Genomic DNA, 20,272 nt, shown 5'->3' with positions numbered 1-20,272 from the left:
CTATTAATTCAAGTATATCAATAATCACTTTAAGCATCAATGACCTAAATATATCAATTAAAAGACAGATTGTCAGGGGGGACAAAAAAATAATCTGTTGTCTCCAAGAAACCCACTTTAAATATAAAAACACATATAGATTAAAAGTAAAGGGATGGAGAAAGATATACCATGCTAACACAAATCTAAGGAAAACATAAGTATATTAATTTCAGAGAGAGCAGATTTCAGAGCAAGGAAAATTATCAAGGATAAAGAGTATTTACATAATGCTTCATAAGAGTGTTACATAAGGGGTCGATTCTCCAGCAAGAGAGCATAATGATCCTTAAAAGTACATGCATCTAACAACAGAGCATCAAAATATGTGAGGCAAAAACTGACAGAACTGCAAGGAGAAGCAGATGAATCCACTAGTACTGTTGGGTGACTTCAACACTCCTCTACCAGAAATGGACAGATCAGCAGGCAGACAGGCAATCAGATATAATTGATATTTATAGACTACTTAATCCAATAACAGCAGAATACACATTCTTCTCAATTTCACATGGCACAGTCACCAAGATAGACAGCATTATGGGCCATAAATGACACCTTAACAAATTAAAAAGTATGGAAATCATACAATATATGTTTTCAGGTCACAATGGGATTATGTGAGAAATCTTTAACAGGAAAGGTAGCTGGAAAATCCAAAATACTTGGAAATTAAACGACACAATTCTAAAAAACACATAGGTCAAAGAAGAAATCGCAGGGAAATTTTAAAACACTCTGAATTAAATGAACATAAACACACAGCTTACCAAAATTTGTGGGAGGCAACAAGTAACAGTGCTTAAAGGTAAATTTATAGCACTGAATGCATATATTAGGTAAAAAAAAAAATCTAAAACCAATAATCTAAGCTTCCACTTTAGAAAATGAAGAGCAAATTAAATCCAAAGAAAGCAAAAGAAAATAAGCAATAAAATTCGGTAGAAATCAATGAATTTCAAAACAGAAGATCAACAGAGAAAAAACAAAAAAACTAAAAGCTGATTCTTTGGAAAGATCAATACAACCAAGTTTCTAACAGGGCAAACCAAGGAAAAAAGAAGACACAAATTACTAATATCAGAAATTAAAGAGAGGACATCACTACAAATCCCATGGACATCAAAAGGATAATAAAGGAATAAAATAAACCAAGGAATACTATATCCACAATTCAATAACCTAGATGAAACAGACCAAGCCCTTGAAAGATACAATCTGCCAAAACTCACACAAAAGACAACCTAAATAGGCCTATGTCTATTAAAGAAATTGAATCAATAATTAATAATCTTCCAAAACAGAAAGCATCAGGCCCAGATGGGTACACTGATGAATTCTACCAAACATTTAAGGAAGAAATCATACCAATTCTCTATAATCTCTTCCAGAAGATAGAAGCAGAGAAAATACTTCCAAACTCATTCTATGAAGCCATCATTACCCTAATACCAAAACCAGACAAAGACATTACAAGAAAAGAAAACTATAGGTAATGTCTCTCATGAACACAGATGTAAAAATCCTCAACTAAATGTTAGCAAGTTGAATCCAACAATGTACTGATATTAAAAAAAGTATACACCACAAGCAAGTGGGATTTATCCCATGTATGCAAGGCTGGTTCCATATAAAAATCAATTAATGTAATCCATCACATCAACAGGCTAAGGAAGAAAAATCACATGATCATATGAATAGTTGCAGAAAAACCACATGAAAAAGTTCACCTATTTATGATTAAAAAAACCTCTCAGTAAACAAAGACTAGAGCTTGATAAAACTTGGTAAAGAACATCTAAAAAAAAAAATCTACAGTTAACATCAAAATGAATGGTGAGAATCTAAAAAAGCTTTCCCACTGAGATCAAGAACAAGGCAAGGATGTCCCCTCCCATGATTCCTCTTCAACATTTTATTGGAAGTACTAGGATAAAGTCTAGAATAATGAAAAATTACAATCAAACTAAATGCTCAACAAAAAATGATCAAGCAAACTATGGTATATTTAAACATGGACTATTATATAGTCTTTCAAAATAATCATTCACATGTAAGCCTATTACCACAAAAGGATGTCCACAATATAATGAGCTAATGAAATGGCTAAATTCCCGTATTATTTTTAAAAAGAAATACACATATTTTTAGATGTGTAAGCATGTATGAAATTACTAAAATGTTAACAAAGGTTGTCTTTAGGTGATGGAAATATAAATGACTTTTTGTTGTTGTGTATTGGTTATTTCTTAAGGTTTCAATAACAGATGTAAGTTAAGTGATAAAGCAAGTACAGTAAAGTGCTAATGGTAGATAGAATCTAGGTAGTGAGTTATATGGACGTTTACAATAAAATTTTTTCTGTGTGGCAATATGTCTGAAAATTTTTATAATAAAATACTGGAAAAATTTTCAATCTTGAAAAATTACAGGACAAAAAATCATTTTAAAATCGAAAAATAAAGTATCCCCCTTTGCACTTCAATCTTTTTGACACTTCACAAAATATGCTACAGAAAACTCTAAAAGGTGGTGGTGGCAGCATTTTTGCCAATCATATGAGCATTTTAAAAAATGCAACAATAAAACAATTTAAATAAACCCAATGCCAAAAATATAAATCAATTTTCTTTCCTAAATATATATTCAAAGCAACCTAAAATGCTCATATAGTTCAATAATCTCACTAGCATCCTCCTGATGAGGGTATCGGGAATGGGAATGGGGGAGATGAGGGCTTTAATATGGTTGGTATGTGTACAGGCTTTGGAATCAAATACACCTGAGTGGTCAAGTCATGCTTTGCTGTGTGATTCAGGTCAAATCATTCATCTTTTCCAATAATAATAACAACTAGTATTTGAGTTCTTACTAAATGTCTACCTATGAAGCAGGTATTATCATGATTCCTATGTTCCAGAAAAGAAAATCGATGCTTAGAGATGATAAATAATTTGCCAATGCCACGCAGTTACGCGGCAGCACCAGGATTTGGACGTAGGGGTCTTTTGATTCCACAGTCCGTGTACCTACCAACCATACCAATGCCCTCCTCATCTCTGCTGCTGAGAGAATAAATTAGGACACCTTCTGGAGGGCAGGCAAGATTATATAAACGTTATCTTATATAAACGGAATCTTAAACGGAATTTTAAATCTTAAAAACGGAATCTTAAATCTTCCGTTATATAAACGGAAATCTTAAATTTTTTGAGTTTGCAATAACTGAGGGTGTATTACATAAATCTGCCCTCTAGACTACCTGAGAATCTGAAAAAATAGCATGAGGATCAATTTTAAAAAGGAGGGGCTTAAGAGAAGCTGGTCTAGCAATTTTAAGTGATTCTGGTGTTCTTTACCTGATAGGCCCCTCAATTTTCTTAACAATAATCTAGGTTTTATTTTAAAGGCAGAACTGGCAATTTCAGTTTGAAATGACAAAAAACTTCATGTTGCCAAGTATCACTGTAAAGGTGATCTTGCTATTTCTGAAACATTTAAAACTGCATATATTTAATTCACTCAACAGGGATGAACAGTTTATTTGAAAGCAGCAAGAAACTACAATTGCATTTCTTACTCTCCATCTGCTGTTGAATGGCATGCATTTAAAAATTTTAGCCATTCTAATAGGTGTGTAGTGGTTGTTTCATTGCTGGATGGCATTAAAGGTTAACTCATTAAGATAATGTACAAGAGTTAGTATATTTCAAACATACATATTCAAAAGAAAAAAATGAAGGCTTGAATGTTAGCTATGCTTGACTAAAAGTGTAGATTTAAACCAGATAACCTCTTGATGTCCTTTTCAACAACGTGCTTCCATAACCCTATAAAAATAAATTCCACTTAACATCATAGTTCTTACATAGACAGGCACACCCGCTGTCTACAGATCTTCTCAGCAAGGTCCTCATTCAGTTTCGCACCCAGAACTTTGCTGGTCATACAGGCATAAATAGTTGATCGTCTTTCTTTCAGCTCTCATAAATCTCAGTGAAACCATGTCATGGAGGAGCTCTTGGTTGAAAATGATACTCTTCCCTTCTTTAACTGCCTCCCTCTCCACTCTAAAAATCTACTTCAAAAGCTCAGCCCTTTTTAGTGTTTTTATGACTTACTTTGAAACCAAAACCATATCTGTTCTAGGGCCTGACATGGAACCCTACCAAATCTCTAAACTGATAAAACTGGCTGTTCAGATGGCATCCTAGACAGCCCATTTATGTCCTCAAGTCACTCCTCAACCCCAAAAGGGAGTAAAGAGAAAGAAAAATCAAGCCAAATGAAATGAACAACTGCCACCTCATCTGGATTGTTTAGTATGGAAGAGCTCTAAATGAGCAAGAATGGCAGGTAGATAGGTGGAAAAGGTATTTCATTTGGCACAGGTGTAAATGTGTAGACCTGCTGGGTATAGTACAAACACATTATATCTGTTTTTTGAAACTGTTTATTTCCCATCTTCAATACTATGGTATTTCTTCACCAATAAAGGGCAATTACTATATAAACCATTTGGAAAAACCAGCAGGATGGAGGCTCTCTACTCTAGATTCAATGTCTAAGACTGTATATACCACGGTGATTACAGGCAGAAGGAACAGCAAATCTGTTGCTGGAGGAGCAGCAAGGGTGCTACCATGGTGGGTGAAGCACAGTGATCAAGAGAGAGGAGTGAGAGATGAGGTGCCAGAGGAAGCCAGATCACAGGCCACTCTAAGGCTTAGAAGGCCTTCGAGTGACATCATCTGACCAGGTTTTTAAAATAGGATCATTCTGCCTGCTGTGCTGAAAATAAACCTAAAGGGGTAAGAGTACAGGGGGGAGCAGAGGAATTGAGGTGAGAGGTGATAGTGGCTTGGACCAAGGTGGTAAGGACAGAGATAGTGAGAAGTGGTTAGATTCTGCATATATGTATTTTGAAGGCAGACCCAACAGAATTGGCTGATGAACTAAATACTAGGTGTGAGAAAAGAAAGAAATCAGGGATGACTCTTAGTTTTTTGAGTTAAGCAACTGGAAGGATGGAGGTGACATTTACTGAGATGGAGAAGACTGCTGGAGGAGCAGCAGTCTTGGGAGAAGATAATGGGATCACAAGTTTAGTTTTATACATCTTAAGTTTCAGATGCCTACTGGACATCCCAATGGAAATACCAAATAGGCAGGTTAAGGAGAGCTGTGGTTGGGGATGGATGGGTCATCCATCCACCCATCCACCAACCTACCTACCCACTAACCCAACTACCCACCTACTATATTTAAATCCTTGAGATTGGATGAGACCACCAAGGAGCAGATGAGAGACAAGGAAAGAAAAGACAAAGAACTGAACTTCAGGACATTCAGCCTTCAGGGAGGAATCAGCAGACAACTCAGATGGAGGGGAAAAATCAGAAAAGTGTTGAGTCCTGGAAGCCTAGTAGAAAAAGTTATTCAAGCTTTTTTCTCAACAGTATTCTGTTCCCAGTCTTTGATTCTTCCCGCTGAGGCGCCAGACATCATGGACAAGCCATCCCTGCTGCATGCTGTCTGAATTCATGTCTCACAGAAACTATGAGATAACATGATTATTCTTGTTTTAGGTTTTGTGAGGCAGCAATAACTGTTTCTAAATACACAACTGTGTCAGCATCACCAATAAAAGAGTTCACATAAATCTATCCAACTGCAATACTCTTTAGTTCTCAGGGAGATTAGCACATTTGACGATTCTTCATGGATTACTTCTATTCATACTCCTTTAAGGATTAATCTAGTCATCTGGAAACAGTAAACTGTCTTGATGATCTCCATGTGAACCATCCCTTGCCCCAATAACATTATCTTCATCAATCATTCTAACTTAAATTAAAAAAAAAAATTCTTTGAAGAACAAGATCAAGTCTCAAGCCTAAAAAAAAAGCAAAAATAAAAACAAAAAATGTAACTGAAGCTTTGTCATCTGCCCCCAGCGATGGCTTTGCTTTCATTTCCTTGCACCCAAGAAGACAACACAGAACAAAATTTCAGCAATGCTAATTTTGATCTTTCCGAACCCAAATATATCCCCTTAGAATTCCTTGGGGGATTATGGCTATGCCATTAAGCACTTTAAATACTGACTTTTTCAACTGCTTGATCTCTTCACGTTTCTGCCCAGACTCTGGGGTTGTAAAAAACTAAAAAAAATTTAGATAAAATTTCCCAGGGGCTTCCTTCCAGTCCAACTTCGTTCCCCCAAGGCTATTTATTTACTTATTTATTTACTTATATGATCACTCTCTCTCCAATGACTTTATTTATTTATATATTTTTGGCCGTGCCACACAGCACATGGGATTTCAGTTCCCCGACCAGGGACTGAACGCGTGTCCCTGCAGTGGAAGTGTGGAGTCCTAACCAACCAATCCATTACTCCAGTGGGGTTATTTAAAATAAGGAAAAAGGGGGGTGGGGAGGGAGGAGGAAGAGGGCTTTCTTTTAAAGAAGAATTTCAGCTTAAAAAAAAAAAAGAATTAGAAAGTCACTGTTCTTCAGTCTGCTCTTTTATCTGATTTGGTAAGGTTCAGCAGTAGATGCTAAAACTGTTAGTTGAAAGACTGCTGGGGGCTTCCCTGGTGGTTCAGTGGTTAAGAATCCGCCTGCCAATGCAGGGGACACGGGTTCAAGCTCTGGTCCGGGAAGATCCCACATGCCGCGGAGCAACATGTGCCACATAAGCCCGTGTGCCACTACTAAGCCTGCGCTCTAGAGCCCGCAAGCCACAACTACTGAGCCTGCGTGCCACAACTACTGAAGCCCGCGTGCCTAGAGCCCGTGCTCCGCAACAAGAGAAGCTTCTGAGATGAGAAGCTGGTGCACCGCCATGAAGAGTAGCCCCTGCTCTCTGCAACTAGAGAGAGCCCGCACGTGTAGCAACAAAGACTCAACACAGCCAAAAATAAATAAATTAAAAAAAAATGTTGGGTTGTTGGGAGACAAGAGATTCATATAGCCTGGAAGAACTGTTCAACAGATTACTTACCAATTTTGCTACATAAGGAGAAATGTACTTCTACAATGGAGAGACTGTCAGTTATAACCTGATCAAACGTTTTATCACGAATGGCAAGGCAACCTGACATTATGTGCCTCATGACATTAAGTATTAGGAAGTACTTGACATCACCTATGCAGCAACTTGTCAAAAATGCTTACCCTAAATCTAATCAAGCCTCTAGACGTGTGCTATTCAAAATGTAGCTACTGAACTTAAAATATGCCTAGTGTGACTAAGGAACTGAATTTTAAATTTTATTTAATTTTCATTCATTTAAATAGGCATATATGGCTAGTGGCTACCACACTGAACACCGCAGATATAGAACACTTCCATCATTTCAGAATATTCCACTGGACAACACTGCTCTAGACTAAGTTGCTGGAAGTACAGAGGATAAGGAAATAAGTTAAAAGACACCTGGTAGAAACAATCAAACAAAACCATAATATGAGACATTCTATCAGACAATGATCCTGGACTCTTTTAAAAAGTCAGCATCATAGTGAGCAGGGTGTGAAAAGGCTGAGATTATGGTTCTATTTATTGTATAAATATATCTATATCATTTAGCCTGAAACGACATACCTCCAATTGTAATGTGTGAGGAAACAAACAGATATAATAGACATTTCATGATAGTTGGGGACATTTGAATACGGAGTAAATATTAGATGATGTTATGGAATTATTATGAATTTTCTTAGGTGTGACAATGGTATATAGTTATGTAGGGGACTGGCCTTATTCTAAAGAGATGCATGCTAAATAAAGAACAGAACTTAGAGGTAATGTGCCATGATAGCTACAACTTATTTTCAAACGGAATGGCCAAAAAAAGGGTATGGATATAAACACAGAGAGATAAAGCAAATATACAACAAGTCAACAGATATTATACCTAGAAGAAGATATACAGTGTTTGTTTCACTCTTTTAAAATATTACTTACGTGTTTGTAAAATTTCTTAATTAAACAGTTGGAGAAAAACTAATCAGCCAAGGAACTATGGTAACATACCATCATCTTTGCACTGTCTGGCTTTTCATTCTGCTAGGAGCATGTATTACTTTTATAACCAGAAAAATGGTGAGCTGAAGTAGTCACCAGCTTAATTACTTAAGTAATCAAACTGGCTACACTAATTGCATCACTAAATGCTAGAGTGAGCACTTAAAAGCCCTCAGAATAACAGTCCTGTTCAGATTATATTGTTTCTATTCTTAATATTAAAATTTTTACAAATAGCTCTAATGGAAATTCCTAGTCAAAAACAGCTGTGTAGGACTTCCCTGGTGGTGCAGTGCCACCCGCCAATGCAGGGGACACGGGTTCAATCCCTGGTCCAGGAAGATCCCACATGCCGCGGAGCAACTAAGCCCATGCACCACAACAACTGAGCCCACACGCCACAACTACTGAAGCCCACGCGCCTAGAGCCTGTGCTCCGCAACAAGAGAGGCCACTGTAATGAGAAGCCCACGTACTGCAACGAAGGGTAGCCCCCTCTCACCGCAACTAAGGAAACGCCGTGCGCAGCAACGAAGACCCAACACAGCCAAAAATAAAATAAATAAATAATAAACTTTAAAAAAAAAGCACCTGTGTATTTAAACAAGGTCAGTAACACAAATATGTAATAACATTTTGAATAACACTTTTCATAAAGCCAAGAGTATCCATTAAGTATTTTTACAAAAGCCAAAATGACAGTCACTAAAAATTCTCAATCATTTTAAGGTTGACTCCAGAAGTCATCGTGGAAGTAACCTAGGAGTAGCCATTTACCATTTCGAGGCAGCCTAGGAGCAGAGAGGAGTCCTCCTCTGAAAGGAGAAAGAGGCCTCCCTTGCTCTGGGGCCAGAGTTGAATTACATTCTCGGTCATGTGAGCACAGAGCAAAAACTGAGCACAGGGATTATCACAGCTGCCTCAGCCAAGCCCTTCACTGGAGGCAGTGTCTATGCCAAGGTCTCCTTTCATCCCTGAACTGTAACTGAGAGGAAAGGCCCTTTCTAAGTTCTCAGCTGCCAGAAACAGGAGATTCAATACGGATTTACTTAAGGGCCTTTGCCAGAGATCCGCGGGATTCAATCTGTACTCTAACATAAAACGGCCTCACACCAACGGTTTTCCACCTAAGACATGGTATGTTTTCCCTGATCATTTTATATATTCAAAATGACTTTTTCTAAGGAAAAGCTCTTAACTTCTTTTGCTATATTTCTGTGTATATGCTTTTCTAGGACCACGGAATAAACATGTTGCCACACACAAACATATATCCCCATGTTAGGTGAACAAAGGTTTTCCTGAAATGTTTTACCACTGAGGCACATTTCCCATTAAATTCTTAAAAAAGAATAAATTACCAGGATAAGATAATTAAATATAATGCATTAAGAGACATGACTCTTACATTTTATAATGCTTTGACCAAAGAAGCTAAAAATATCTATCTTTTTACCAAGTAAAAATAAAGACATGGTAGTACTTATAAAAACACAATTTTTCTTGGGGAAAGTAGCATCCATCATTGTTGTATTTCGTGGTTTCCACCTGAAGACTTTGAGTGTAGGTGGCAAATGATAAGTGTTTAAGCTTATTTTCTTCCGAACTTTTTATTTTGAAAAATTTCAACCATAGAAAAATCCTTTGCCTACTTTTGAAAAAAATTTTTTAAATTTATTATTATTAATTTTTTGGCACGTGGCTTGTGGAGTTCTAGTTCCCTGGCTGGTATCGAACCTGGGTCCCCTGCAGTGGAAGCACAGAATTCAAATCACTGGACCACCAGGGAATTCCCCTAAATCAATTTTAAAGATAAATCTATAGGTGCATATAACATACATGTACATCATTATTAATAATTCATTTTCATGTGGTTTTTAAAATTAAAAATTAAATAACAGAAATTCAGAAAATGCTACCTAAATAAAGCCTGCTTTTCAACAAACAAATGGGGTTGGTTTGTGATCTCTCTTGATTTACAGTAATTTACATCTGGATATATTTTCTCATATTAACATTTCTATTAAACAATGCAGTATTCCCAAGGTTAAAAACCTTTATTTGCCTTCATTTATCATTTAGGAGACTAAAAAATAAAACTACCTTCTTCCAAGAGCTTGGAGCTTCTCAGTTTACAGTTCAAAATAAAGTAAAAATCTGCAAAACAGATCATCCACCTAATTAAGAACACATCTTTTGGTTGTTTTCCATTATGAGCCTTTTAGTACTACTACTGCTGTTGTTTTAATCTACTATGTGTATATTATTTGATTGACATTTTAAAAATGAATTTTAAAAAATTAGTTGCTTATGTTGAAAGATCAGGAGATCTCACATAAGAATCCAGTTTTGGGGGCTTCCCTGGTGGTGCAGTGGTTAAGAATCCCCCTGCCAATGCAGGGCACACGGGTTCGAGCCCTGGTCCAGGAAGATCCCACATGCCGCGGAGCAACTAAGCCCGTGTGCCACAACTACTGAGTCTGCGCTCTACAGCCCACGAGCCACAGCTACTGAAGCCCACGGGCCTAGACCCTGTGCTCCGCAACGAGAAGCCACCGCAGTGAGAAGCCCGCTCACTGCAACAAAGAGTGGCCCCCGCTCGCCGCAAGTAGAGAAAGCCCGCGTGTAGCAACGAAGACCCAATGCAGCCAAAAATAAAATAAATTTATAAATATATATATATATTAAAAAATAAATCCAGCTTTCATGCTTCTCTTAAAACAGCAGAGTCACACTGCGTCTTAACTGCCACATGAAAACTACCGGCTGGGCCTGAAGAGGACCGTCTCTGGTCTAGGGTAGGCTCTCCCCACTTTACCAGAGCTACACCCACCGTCAACTGCCTGACTGCTTCCCTACAAGCTTATGAGCTGGAGACCCCTGGTCTACATTACTTCCCCCTGTTTTATTTATCATGTTGAAATGACTGAAATTATTCTTAATATATTATGATATATATTTTGTGGTTAAAGTTCTAAATAAAAAAAAATTAACTTATTTCCCTAATAAATTCTGTGATACACTATCCCCATCTTCCATTCATAACTGTTTAGGCTGGGCCAAAAAGTAAAGATGAAAATACAACACAGTCACACAGAGCCTTCACTTTTTTTTTTTTTTTTTTTTTTTTTGCAGTACGCGGGCCTCTCACTGTTGTGGCCTCTCCCATTGCGGAGCACAGGCTCCGGACGCGCAGGCTCAACGGCCATGGCTCACGGGCCCAGCCGCTCTGCGGCATGTGGGATCTTCCCAGACCGGGGCACGAACCTGTGTCCCCTGCATCGGCAGGCGGACTCTTAACCACTGCGCCACCAGGGAAGCCCCAGAGCCTTCACTTTTTTCTCCACTCCAAACAGAGTCTAACACTATGAGCTAAGAAAAAGGCTGACAAAACTGTATTTCAAATTATTCCCCAGTAGTCACAGGCTTTTCAAATGTTCTACTTGCATATAACAAGAGACATGAAACACTGCTTCCCTGTCAGAGACAGTTCTGAGATACCAACGGGAGCCTTCTGGTTGCTATGTTACATAAAAAAGAGAGTACAACCTTTTTTTTTTGCAGGGACAGGGAACACATAGTACAGGAATTGGGATAAGAAGATATAGATTTTAAAAATAAAGTTCACTATGGCATTTTCCCTGGTCTTATCTGAAAATACAAATGAGATCAAGAAGGGTTACAATAAATTCTTGATAGGCTGACATAAATAAGATTAGTAAGGCTAGAGATAATCAGGAAGCAGCTCTGGGCTCAAGGCAACCAGATCCTTGATACTATATTAAAGCATCTAGATGTTCAAAAAACTATCTTAAATGAAGGTGAATTCAGTCAAACATGCTGTGAAATGTTTACATAAGACAGTGTATCAAAAACTTAACGGAATTCTCCCCTGGCGGTCCAATGGTTAAGACACCATGCTTCCACTGCAGGCAGTGCAGGTTCGATCCCTGGTCGAGGAAATATAAGCCATGAGCTGTGCGGTGAGGCCAAAACAAAACAAAAAAACCCAAAAACTTGAGGGAGGGCAGCAAGGTACAGGGAAGTTTAAGGCGACATCACTGACTTGAAAAAATTTCCATGATGGTGAATTTATGTGGCAAAGCAACAGGTGGTAGGAGACAAAGGAGCAGCAGAGAAGTGTGATATTAGGACACAAGTGAGGAAGTCAGAGAACAAGTTCCTTTTTTTTTTTTTTTTAAAGCTAGGCCTATGTCACAGGTTAATTATCAGTCTGCCTACAAAATCTTTATAATTTATATGCTAGAAATGGATATGGATATGGACCTTGTCCAGACATGAGGCAGCAGATAAAAGGAACTGGCATTTGGCCACACTCTCAGTTATCACTGGCTACATTTCTCTAAAGGCAGAAGGTACCCATCTTTGTCACCCTTGAAGAGAATGCAGCTGAAGTTTGCACATAATATTTTCCTGTTTCTGTTTTCAGATGTACTGTATCTTTGTGATAACATTCCTGGTTTGGCTGAGGTCAGAATGGATGAAAGAAATGGAAACATAACAGCTGAACAGAGGACAGAACAGTTTCAGATCCAGCGTCTCTTCTTCCCTGTCAGCCAGCAGTTTTACCTTTCCCATTGAATTAGCAAGAAAGAATAGCTCTGAAAACCTCACAAAGAAGTGCTTTTCTTTTTTATTACAGAGAGAGCATCACATGGCTGGCTCATACTAGCCTTTGCTAGAGATGCACTGTTACCAAGGCCCATGGTCAGTCCTGGGAGAAAGCCTCATCCCTTTGAGGGGTCACTACAATAGGACTTTAACTAGAAGCAGCTAAAAAATGGAAGCTAGTTTCCAAAAGGGAATATTTCAGCCCTTTAAAGATTTTGGTTTTTTTTTTCTTTAATGTGGACCTTTTTTAAAGTCTTTACTGAATTTGTTACAATATTGTTTCTGTTTTATGTTTTGGTTTTTTGGCTGAGAGGCACGTGGGATCTTAGCTCCCTGACTAGGGAAGAACTGCACCCCCTGCATTGGAAGGTGAAGTCTTAACCACTGGACTGCCACGGAAGTTCAGCCCTTTAAATGTGACTGGTAATGTTTCAAGTGCTACAGATTTATCTGTTTCTGAGATTCAGCCAATATGCTAAAAGTTTTAAGCTGGGTTGAACAAAGCTTCAGAACAGGTTGAGTTTTATGGTATCTAGGACTGACAATGCCATGATAAACTACTTAATAACCTCATTCCATTCACGTTTATACAGAAAATTTTTATAGTAACAAATATATGTTCAATGTAGAAAACTTGATAATCTAAGAGCTAACCCAAAGATAACCACTGTGAACATCTGATGGGCATTCTTTCAAGGCATTAGGAGTGTGGGTGCTAAGACTAGATGTTCTGGATTCAAATCTTACCTTGAGCACTTGAGCACATTTAGCTGGGCACAATTTGTCCTGGTGTGCCAGGACAAATTACTTGATCTCATTGAATCTCAACCTGTAAAATGTAGATAATAACAGTTCCTACCTTATTGGATCTGGTGAGGAAATGAGGCGACATATGCAAAACCCTTAAACACAGCTTGGCACATAGTAAGTGTACAAGTAGTGTTATCTATTCTTTCTGTACAAATAGACACACATACTTCTTCCCCACTAAATGGTTTTCTATCATAAATATTGTTTCATAACCTGCTTTGATCACTTAGGAATGTGCTACAAATATTTCCCTGTGTTATTAAATATCTTTTTACTACATACCATTGGTACAGCTGCTGCAGGCAGTACTTAAGCACAGGCTGTCATGGTTTTTTTTGTGTTTTTTTTTGCGGTACATGGGCCTCTCACTGTTGTGGCCTCTCTCGTTGCGGAGCACAGGCTCCGGACGCACAGGCTCAGCGGTCATGGTTCACGGGCCCAGCCGCTCCGCGGCATGTCGGATCTTCCCGGACTGGGGCACGAACCCGTGTCCCCTGCGTGGGCTGGCAGACTCTCAACCACTGAGCCACCAGGGAAGCCCCAGGCTGTCATGTTTTATAGCACATGACCTTGCCACTCTGAGCTCAGTTAGAGGAATAAGAAATCAGCAACTGATGCAAAGGTAAAGCAGACATCTTCAAAATGGCTAGAAACTGATGTGGCCTGGCAGCTCTGAAGGTTGTAAGTAGGCAAAACCGATCAAGTCCTCTCTCAGGAAGGCTGAATGTGAGATACACAGACAGAGTGAGTCAACAGACAGGTTAGTGATGCACAAGGGATGAAAAACACCAAACAAAAAGTAGTAAGCTGGGACTTCCCTGGTGGCGCAGTGGTTGAGAATCCGCCTGCCAATGCAGGGGACATGGGTTTGAGCCCTGGCCGGGAAGACCCCACATGCCGCGGAGCAACTAAGTCCGTGCGCCACAACTACTGAGCCTGCGCTCTAGAGACCGCGAGCCACAACTACCGAGCCCACGTGCTACAACTACTGGGCCCTCGCACCTAGAGCCCGTGCTCTGCAACAAGAGAAGCCACCGCAATGCGAAGCCCGCGCACCGCCACGAAGAGTAGCCCCCACTCACTGCAACTAGAGAAACCCCGCTTGCAGCAATGAAGACCCAACGCAGCCAAAAATAAATAAATAATATAAATTAAAAAAAAAAAGTGGTAAGCAGAAGCTGGGAGGCTAAGAAGACATTAGAAAGGCAGCGCTCCACAGTGGAAGAGAGGCGCTGGGCCTCTGGTATGGTGACCAGGCTCTTGAGCTACAGTGCGTTCCCACATCCATCCACCCACTGCGAGCAAGGCCTGCCTGTGCTCTGTGACCTAAGTTTCCAGTTCTGCACAGCCTGGCTGGACAGCTGCTGTGATACTGCCATATTCTTCTCCCTCAATTAACTGAGGGGCCTGTAGATGTTATGTCTACTCCTGACAACCCAAAAGGGCCTACCTCAATTGCATTTATGTGGCCGCTCTAGCGGTCACGCCAAAAACTGCAGCACTTACTTTGTTCAGCACTTGTTATGAGTTAAGCATTGGGGATTCAACAGTGAGCAAGAAAGAATGGTACCTGGCTACACAGAGTGTAAAGTCTAGCACAGAAGACAACTAGACAAGCGATATGAATAAAACATGATAAATACGATGCTAGAAGTACAGACTGCAATGGAAACACATACGGAGAACAAGTCTGCAGGGAGGAATCATGAAGACTACAGGGAGGAATCATGAAGACTGCATGGAGGAAGAGACCTTCAGGGTGAAGCACAAAGTTAGCCTAGTATGCCAGATACTACAGATGGCTCACTCAGTACCCATCACCACCCACGTGGATTCCATGACCGCTAGTCAGCCTTGTGAAGTTATAGTCTTGACTGAGCTGCAGTGAACTGGATCGACCTTTCCTAACAGGCCACCCCTGAGTCCTGGCCTCATTTAACAGGAAAGATGAAGGAGACCAGACATATTTTATGATTTTCTAATGTTTAAAAGAATTTGGCCTATTAGACGGTAACCTCAACTTTGAAAGTATAACTGAATAACTTATTTCTGACTTGTGATTTTAAGTTGAAAATCTCAGTAAGTTTATATACACTATGGGAATATTTAAGATTCATCTGATTTATAAGTTTAATACATGACATTCACAGGACTTTTTGCTGAAGAGCCTCATAAGGTTTTCATTTTTTTAAAGTCAGACAACTGACGTTCTTTAAAAAGCAATCAAATTAATTAAATTTATAAATGTAATTTGAAACATCTAAAAGTCTTCAATGAACTGGCCTAAGCATTATCCAAAGGCCCCTTAAAAATGACATTATCCAAAGGCCCCTTAAAAATCTCCTATGCTTATAAATATAGCAATCAGATCTGCAAGCATTAGGAAAGAACAAAGTTTTTGAATGTGTGCTTTTAAAAAGTCATAACATTTTGAAAACTAAATAAACCCCTGAACAGTGGTTTCTGCTTACAAAAGCTACCCTTCAAGGGTAATAAAAAACATCTACCTACATCCTCTCTGATTCAAGTCTTATTCTCCGTTGATAGACGTGGAATTAGAAAAGCCACCCCCTCCATTTTATTTTGATGTAAGCCATGGAAATGTCTGTCTTTATAATGACACATTTCTCTAATTTATAGTGTTTGTACGAATATTTGGTTTATTTGGTACCTTATTCTTTATCCTCTCAATAATGCTGGAATAAAGAACAGGGTATGATATGACTCTTGACTGGAGAGTAAAAAATCTGCTCAAAGGCAGGCAGGATTCTTCAGGGCTGAGAATGGCAGGCAGCATTTAATTTCAAGCTTGGGATTCCCTTTAAGACAGGAGGTAGGTAAGATACTGACCATATGAAAAGCATACTTTAATTATTTGTGCTGCATTGTTCACCTTCTCATGTCCCAACTCCACTTTATTCTCCACTTTATTCCCCCTTTTACCTACTGAAGGATGGTATGTAATTTCCAGGAAACAAAAGGGTAACCCTATATCCTTTTCAACTCCCTCACGTACTTCCTATTGCAATCATCTAGTTTTCTACATCTTAGTTGCACTTATATAACCCAAGGACAATTCGACTGTAGCACTCAACGAAACAATAGTAACAACAACGGGTATAAGTTTTCCTGAGACAGATGCCAAATCCAAATGTGCTCTGCAGAGGTAAAGCTGTCACACTTCACCCAAAACTTCTAAACCAGGCAGCAAGTTTTGCCCAAAGATCTCTGAATTTTTTCCTTCCTCTCTATTCTAGAACCATCAGTCTATTTCAGGTCTTCCAACAACCTGTCTGAATCCACAGAGCCGCAATAACTGTCAAACATCACTTTTGCCTTAGGTGCCTCAGAACTCACAGAAGCCAACTGGATTGAAATCAAAATTATGTAGCTTAGGTCCACCAATTGGCCCTACCACACTTATTTGAACAGTCAAACCTTTGAGATCCTCCAGATAGAACTCTGATAATTTCCAATTGGGGTATTTCTTCAGGACTTTTATGTTCCATCTGTCATAGAAGCATGTATTAATTACTTTCTATTCACCCAGCTGTGTACTAGGCACAAGAAGGGAGGATTTAAAATGGGCAATATAATCTTTGCCCTTAGAGGTTACAATCTAGTTATAGATACACAGATATATGATAAAATGAGAGTGGCACAAGTCAACACAAGTTTGCAGGACTTCAGAGCAAGGAAAGAATTCCTTGGGTATTCCAAAGTAAAATTAGTCGAAGAAGACTTCAGCAAGGGCTTGACCCAAAAGAAATGCAGAATTTAGACTTTTTCTAAACTCTACTTTATGTCCTTAGAATCAGTCTTAAGTCCCTTCTGGAACAAGGAAATGGATCTAAAAAGCACTATGTAGTCAAGGCAAGTAAATGGAGGTGGTAAAACTCACACCACTGAGTTAGGACTCCTAAAGGAGATTAGCATAAGCAGAGCAGAGCGTGGTATTGCCACAAGAGGCTATGGAGAAACACTAGTTCCTTCCTCCTGGTTTTGAATTGCAATTTGTTTCTCAGTTTCCCCAACGAAATTGTAAGCCCTTGAAGTAAGGGAACCAAGAGATTTGACTTCTGACTGTTTATTCTAGAGTATCTAGTAAGATATACTGGGCATGGCCCAAGAACTCAATATATATATGTTGAATATCATGTGACCAAATAAAAAAGAAGATACTATTGTCTCTCAAGGTGCACCATTAACAACTTCTGGCTAACAGAAGTATTGCTTTAGCCACTGCTCTATTGCCAGGACCCAAGGAGCACAGGAGAACAAGGGCTGCCTCCTCCTCACCCAAAGGTTAATGAGAATAAGCCATTAATACCAATACTGCTTACTCCTCTTATTTCTATGGGCTGATGAACTATTTGATTCTTGATCTTCTGCCACAGGTAACAGAGACAGTGTGGGAAGAGATCCATAGGAAATCACAAAGGCCTGTCTGGTATAATCACATACGGTCACTACTATGAGCCCTCCCCTTGCACAGAGTGCCTGATAAACATCACCATGTCACAACCTGACTGCCCCTTTAATCAAGGAGGCATGTGGTAACTGTTAAGTGCTTTCTTTCTGTGATCATGAGTCTGTTCATTCAGTGAGTGGTGATAAATTAATGAACTACACAGACATGACAGGTTCATGATGACAAGGTACAGCCATGCCCTTTGTTTGCAGTGCACACCTCCTCACAGACTTCACGGACTGCTGCCACACTTGGCTCCTCCTCGGGCTCCATGCCTCCTCCAGGGACAATCCATCGGTCTGGATGGCGACTACTGCTCACGAGTAGCACCTGAAAGTCACAGAGGTCACATGGGTAGTTAAAAACTCAAAAAGACACATTCATACAAATTCAGAGTTTAAACACCACAAAAAAATACCTAAGATCCATTCTTTGTTGATACCTCTCCAAATCACTTCTTGAAAAGTAGCTTTCATTTCTGTATGAAAAAGCAGACAATCTGCCTAGTAAAAGCAGAAGGGCATCTGAACCAGTGGCCATTATGTGTTCCCCCCTCGGACTCTCACTCAGTTGTCCAATCTATCCTCTCCTTTGTTCGTTTCTCTAAAGCCCTTTGAACACACAGCTGACAAAGACACTCAAAAAAACACAAAAAACAAAGATTGTCACTGATGAGCCTGTGAGTGCTATGAAGAGCTGGCCTTGGCCCTAGTTGGCACCACAGTCCCAACTTTCCCTCCAAGGTTCTCACTCCTGTGTGCCCCAGTTCCTGCTCCATTAGATGGCCATAGGCCAATACTACACATCACCCTAAGCTCTAAGTATGTGCTGAGAACCTAACTCTCTCACTGACATGAGGACTAGAAAGATTTCTTTTCGTCATTCTTTCAGCTGAGATAAACCTGGAATTCCTTTACTAGGAAACTTTATCAAGAAATGACATTTAATGGCCATGATTAAAATGTCTACAAATAATAATGCTGGAGAGGATGTGGAGAGAAGGGAACCCTCTTAAACTGTTGGTGGGAATGTAAATTGGTGCAGCCACTATGGAAAACAGTATGGAGGTTCTTCAAAAAACTAAAAATAGTGTTGCCATATGATCCAGCAATCCCACTCCTGGACAAATACCCAGACAAAACCAAAAGGATACATGCACCCCTATGTTCACAGCAGCACTATTTGCAATAGCCAAAACAAGGAAACAATCTAAATGTCCATCAACAGATGAATGGATAAAGAAGAGGTGGTACATATATATACAATGGAATACTACTCAGCCATAAAAAAGAATGAAATAATGCTATTTGCAGCAATATGGATGGACCTAGAGATTATCATACTTAGCGAAGTAAGTCAGAAAGAAAGACAAATACTGTATGATATCACCTATATGTGGAATCTAAAATATGACACAACTGAACATATCTATGAAACAGAAACAGACTCACAGACACAGAGAACAGACTTGTGGTTGCCAAGGGCAGGGTGGGGGGGAGCAGTGGCAGAGGGAAGGATTGGGAGTTTGGGACTAGCAGATGAAAACTAGTATATATAGGATGGATAAACAACAAGGTCCTACTGTATAGCACAGAGAACCATATTCAATATCATGTGATAAACCATAATGAAAAAGAATATGAAAAAGAATATATATATAACTGAGTCACTTTGCTGTACAGCAGAAATTAACACAACATTGTAAAGCAACTATACTGCAATAAAATTAATTTTAAAAAAAGAAATGAAAAGAAACCAAACAAACACAAAATATTGATACAGAATATAGGTTACTAATTCAAACTTAACCAGTACTGGAGTCATGGTTGAAATAAAATCTAGAATTTCCTTAGTTTCTTTTCCTTAACCCTCCCTAGGACAGATGTTAAATAAAGTTAGCTTTACTCCTAATTCGGAGGTAGCATTGGGTTGGCATTATTTCCAAAACTAAAGGAATCCTCAATTGCTCCCTAAACAATCACTTTCTGATGATGTCTTTTGGGCTTCAGGCCCTATTCCAAACCGTATTCCCCACCCACCCCTCCACTCCCCAGCACTTAACTTCTACTCTGCAGTCATCTTTGTTGCCTGAAAGAAATCACTCCTTCCTCTCTGGCACTCACAGATCCCACCACTAACTTCCAGTTACCTACCTTCCAGTATTCTCTCTCCCACTTAAGGTCTCTGCAACTATGAGCCCTTGGAAATTCTACCTTTTTCTTCATCTTTAATCCCTTTTCTTCTTGCCATGATAGATTCTCCTGATGTTCTTCTACAAAATCTAT

The 20,272-nt window shown here is 39.2% G+C and overlaps 1 protein-coding gene across 2 annotated transcripts in view; it reads right to left on the bottom strand.

Annotated features, from left to right (window-relative positions):
• Positions 1 to 20,272, bottom strand: part of NUDT3 (nudix hydrolase 3) — a 109,267-nt gene that overhangs the window by 34,796 nt on the left and 54,199 nt on the right. For both annotated transcript variants that reach the window (XM_079933576.1, XM_079933575.1), the window contains one exon: positions 18,207 to 18,317. In XM_079933576.1, coding sequence (XP_079789702.1) covers positions 18,207 to 18,317 — 111 coding nt within the window. The remainder of the gene's footprint in view (positions 1 to 18,206; positions 18,318 to 20,272) is intronic.

Source organism: Stenella coeruleoalba (assembly GCF_951394435.1).
Source record: "Stenella coeruleoalba genome assembly, chromosome: 10".
NCBI lineage: Eukaryota > Metazoa > Chordata > Mammalia > Artiodactyla > Delphinidae > Stenella > Stenella coeruleoalba.
This window is presented reverse-complemented; position numbering and strand designations above follow the sequence as displayed.